This window comes from Gossypium raimondii, chromosome 6 (assembly GCF_025698545.1).
Source record: "Gossypium raimondii isolate GPD5lz chromosome 6, ASM2569854v1, whole genome shotgun sequence".
Classification (NCBI taxonomy): Eukaryota; Viridiplantae; Streptophyta; class Magnoliopsida; order Malvales; family Malvaceae; genus Gossypium; species Gossypium raimondii.
The window spans coordinates 29,677,687-29,681,970 of NC_068570.1; the positions used below are offsets into that span (position 1 = coordinate 29,677,687).

The window sequence follows — 4,284 nt, forward strand, 5'->3', positions numbered from 1 at the left end:
TATAGGCTAAATTCATATGTCAAATAATAATAAAATAATCTAAACTAATCAGTATTTGACTGAAACAAATAAACAGAGTTTAACTAAAAGATTATTTCTCAAATTTGACTGAAAATAGGAGTCATACTTAACAAAAGTATTATACATAAAATGTACTGATAATATTATTACTGGTTATCTTAGCAGGCCTTATGGATAGATGTAAAAAATCTCTAGAAACAGTTGGTGAATGGATGACTGTTTATAAAAAACCCAACAAGGGGAAAACAACAAATTTCAAATAAGGATTTGTACCTGCACAAGTACCATTTTATCCTAACTAGGGATATTATGTGTCATATCCAATGGTAGAACAACCAATTGAAACTTCTTTATCATTGACACCAAAAACAGTTAGTCAATCACAGTGGTCCCAAAATCCAAATTCAGCGTTTCAAGCTAGTTATGCTGAAATGATTAAGGGAACAGAAAGTTTGTTGAAACAACAACAAATTCAAGATACTAAAGATCTTTCTAAAATAAAAGATTTTTATAATCCTGATTTATCACCAGAATTTTATAATTTTATTAATGAAATATGGAAAACTCATGTTTTTGAACAAAGAGCAAATTTCATAAGAGCTCTTACTAAGCTTTTATTATTTTTGGTTGAAAAAATATCCAAAGAAAATGAAGCTAATGAATTTTTATTAAAATCTATTTTTCATAGGGATTGAGATGAATTCTAAATATTTATTACGAATATTAAGGAGATAAAGATGGATATATTTCAATATTTTAAAAATTAAATATTAAGACCGAATAGAAAGAAGACTAGGCGGGAGAGCTTATTGGATCCGCAAAGAGAAAAGTGTAATTATTATTGATTTAATACAAATCAGCCGCAGTTTTCAGTCGTTGCTTTGGGTCTTTTTTGTTTATATTAAATCTTTTAAGCTTTCTTCTGCAGAGATTCTTGGACTTGGACTCCACAATAAAAGAAACAAAAAGGTTTTGGTGTGCCAGCTTGCAGCTTTCTATTCTCTCTGGTGAGTGCTGTTAATGTCTCTTTTTGGGTAAATTCTGTGTTTCTTTCTGGTTTTCTCCATCTTTTGAACTTTTTTGTTGATTTGAGATGAACTCTTTTTTGACAAGATTTAAGGATTTGGAATTGATTAAACCTCCATTGTTGAATTGTTTGCTATATCAAAATATTGAAAGTTTTCCTCAAATGGGGTGATTTTTTTTTTTTTTTTGTTTTCTGATCCAGTTTTGATATCCAGAGGTTGGCTGGGAAGATCTCCCTTTTTTGAATGTATTTGAAGATTTGAGATTGTAACCTTGTTGAAAGGCTTGGATTCTTACGGTTTCCATTGACTTTTTTGTAGGATTCTTTCTGGGTTATTTCGGTGTTGAATTGTTTGTTTTCTTTTCAAAGACTATTGTTATTTTATCTTAATTTTATGAAAGTTCTGTGTCGAAGGTATAATCTTTTCTGGGATCTTTGATTACAGGTAAAAGGATAGTCAAAATCTTTGATACGCAAATGGCTATAAAGAAGAATGGATTGATTCCAAGTTCTGCACCAGAAGAACTGAAGAATGTTTTGAAAGCGGTAGCATCCGAATGGGGAGATAAGATCCAAGATATGGAAGAATTCCTTGTGATCCCACTGAAGGGAGCTATGACTAACGAGGTTTTTCAGATAAACTGGCCGACAATATATGATGATCTTCATCAGAAGGTGTTGGTCAGGATTTATGGTGAAGGAGTGGAATTGTTTTTCAATAGAGATGATGAGATTAGGACCTTTGAGTGCATGTCCAAGCATGGTCAGGGACCGAGGCTACTTGGGCGGTTTCCTGATGGGAGGATTGAGGAATTCATCCATGCCAGGGTATGTGAAAGTTTCTCTGGAAACTTCATTTTATTAGTTATCTTTATGTCTAATATTTGCAACACCCCATGTTGTACATCTTAACCACAGTTCATATGTTACAAGTTGGCTGACTATGATGGTCAATTTTAATTGACAACCACTGCTAGATTCAAGTAGTGAATCAGGGGTGTTTTTGCTTCAGGCTTCTATTTCATTTTATATGCTTTTCACCTTTCAATTTTTCTTTCTTTGATATACCAGACACTCTCTGCTGCTGACCTCCGTGACCCTGAAATATCTGTTCTGATAGCAGCTAAATTGAGAGAGTTCCACAATCTGGACATGCCTGGTCCAAAGGATGTGCTTCTCTGGAAGCGATTGAGGTGCTAATATGCACGCTTGATAATAGTGCTTTTTATATTTTGAGTTGATAAGTAATTTGATCCCTTTTTGCTTCTTACCAGGACCTGGCTTGGTCATGCAAAGAAATTCTGTTCGCCAAAAGATGTAAAAGACTTTTGCTTGAATGTTCTAGGCGATGAAATCAACGTACTAGAGAAAGAGTTAGCAAAGGACCATCAAGAAATTGGATTTTGTCACAACGATTTACAATATGGTAACATAATGATGGATGAAGAGACAAGAGCAATCACCCTAATCGTAAGTTCTCTGCTCAGTTACTATTAGCTGCAAGTATGGCTTCTATACAATGCTTTACTAATACTGCTTACAGTTCTAGACTGCTAATGTGCATTCTGATTGACGTTAAACATGCATTTGGAGCTATTCCTCTGATCAACATATCTGAAGTTGTTTTATTCAGCTAAACTTCTTGCACTTTTAATTTAGTAGTCGACTATTAAACATATGGAAATTGCAGATGAGGTCTGTTTGGTGACTGCATTTATAGCAAGATGCAGTTGAACCTTCAACTGCGCTTGAGTTTATGAAACAAAAAGAAAGCAAACATGAGAAGCCAAGGGACTGGGCCAGCCTCTTTCCTGAGGTTCTTATTTATCTCTTGATGAGCCTAAGCCTATTTATCAGATAAGGATTTCAAAATTTTGAGGCTTTGAGCGTTTGATGATATTTGACGGGCCATGTTTTGTTTGCATTACCTTACTTGTCATCTACAAATCATAAGTATGTTATCTATTTTCCTCAACTTTATCTACTTTTTCTTCTGATTCGTTTCTTTTGCATATTGTGTGTAGAATGACACTTGCAGGATAGATTAATGAAATTTTGTGCTGACTGTGCATGTTTTAAGGTTTATTAATTCCCTTTTACAGGATTATGAGTATGCAAGTTACAATCCAGTAGCTTATGATCTTGCAAATCACTTTTGTGAGCTGGCAGCAAATTATCATACTGAGACTCCCCATCTTTTGGACTACATTATATACCCTGGTGTGTAACGGTTGTAAATTAGAAACATCCCATGTTCTTTGGCTTCAACCATCCTGCATTTTCAGATCTAATCAAATACCTGTTCCTTTTGCCTTTGGATAACAGATATGGAGGAGCGCTGGAGATTCATCTGTGCATATCTCAGATCTTCAGGTTGGGTATCATTCTCTGCATACTGTATAGAAAAGTATCTGGCTAGAACATACTCTTATCTATCTCTATTTGACTGTTAACCTTAGACATGAATATATATACACCTATGTGAAATAAATCTATATCCATCCCATTTAATTGTACTTAAGAGCGATGTCTTGAACTGCTGCATGAAGGTAACGAACCCAGTGATGCTGAAGTGGAGCAGCTACTTATCGATGCAGAGAAATACACTCTTGCTAATAATCTGTTTTGGGGCTTATGGGGAATTATCTCGGTAGGTGTTTCTGCACTAGCTCTGTTTGCTTCCCATTAGCTTAATGGGTAGAGTTTTCAGAGGACTAATTTTCTGGTCGACATTTTCAGGGTCATGTAAACAAGATAGACTTTGATTACCTGGAGTATGCAAGGCAGAGATTTCAGCAGTACTGGTTAAGCAAGCCCTTGCTCTTGGGTTCCTGACTCCTGAGCCGTTGCCCATGTTAACAAATAACAATGTGGCCTTAAACTGCAGCTATAGATTTATGAAGGTTTTGTATAATAAACCTTGCTTGTTGGTGGTACCTATAAAAAAATACACTTGTAAATACATAGTTTTGAGTTTGGTTGGGGATTATGCATTTATAAGATAGGGCTGGATAAAACTTATTTATTCCATTAGAGTAAGCCAAATAAATAGAAAAGGATTGCAGCATTAATCAGGAAACAAATCCCTTGTGAAAACTTCTTAAAAGTTCTCAATTGACTTTTCTTGAAATATCTATCTAATTAATTCTAAAATTATCCCATAATTAACAGACCCTTCCCCGATCAAGTTGGGGCATATATAGGGTTATTGGGCAATTTTGCCGCTATATTATAGG

At 34.8% G+C, this 4,284-nt stretch overlaps 1 protein-coding gene across 5 annotated transcripts; it reads left to right on the forward strand.

Moving 5' to 3' along the window:
- Positions 1-776: 776 nt before the first annotated feature.
- LOC105774025 (probable choline kinase 1) lies at positions 777-4,073 on the forward strand. 5 transcript variants are annotated; one of them, XM_052632986.1, is made up of 10 exons: positions 836-852; positions 950-1,028; positions 1,368-1,398; positions 1,494-1,876; positions 2,120-2,241; positions 2,323-2,518; positions 3,151-3,268; positions 3,374-3,421; positions 3,598-3,698; positions 3,788-4,073. In XM_052632986.1, the coding sequence occupies exons 4-10, from the start codon at positions 1,526-1,528 to the stop codon at positions 3,881-3,883; spliced, it is 1,032 nt and encodes a 343-aa protein (XP_052488946.1). In that variant the 5' UTR covers positions 836-852; positions 950-1,028; positions 1,368-1,398; positions 1,494-1,525; the 3' UTR covers positions 3,884-4,073. The 5 variants fall into 5 exon arrangements, 4 of the variants coding, with proteins under 4 accessions (XP_012451781.1, XP_052488946.1, XP_012451784.1 ...); XM_012596327.2 differs by lacking the exon at positions 1,368-1,398 and having other exon boundaries at positions 780-852; XM_012596330.2 differs by lacking the exon at positions 836-852 and having other exon boundaries at positions 895-1,028.
- Positions 4,074-4,284: the final 211 nt, after the last annotated feature.

What these genes read in the sequence shown, in the direction of transcription:
- LOC105774025 (XM_012596327.2), top strand. Translation starts at nt 1,526, where the DNA reads ATGGCTATAAAGAAGAATGGATTGATTCCAAGTTCTGCACCAGAAGAA. An exon ending in GGACTACATTATATACCCTG is followed by an intron (nt 3,269 to 3,373) that starts GTGTGTAACGGT and finishes TTTGGATAACAG; the next exon opens with ATATGGAGGAGCGCTGGAGA. An exon ending in GCTTATGGGGAATTATCTCG is followed by an intron (nt 3,699 to 3,787) that starts GTAGGTGTTTCT and finishes CGACATTTTCAG; the next exon opens with GGTCATGTAAACAAGATAGA.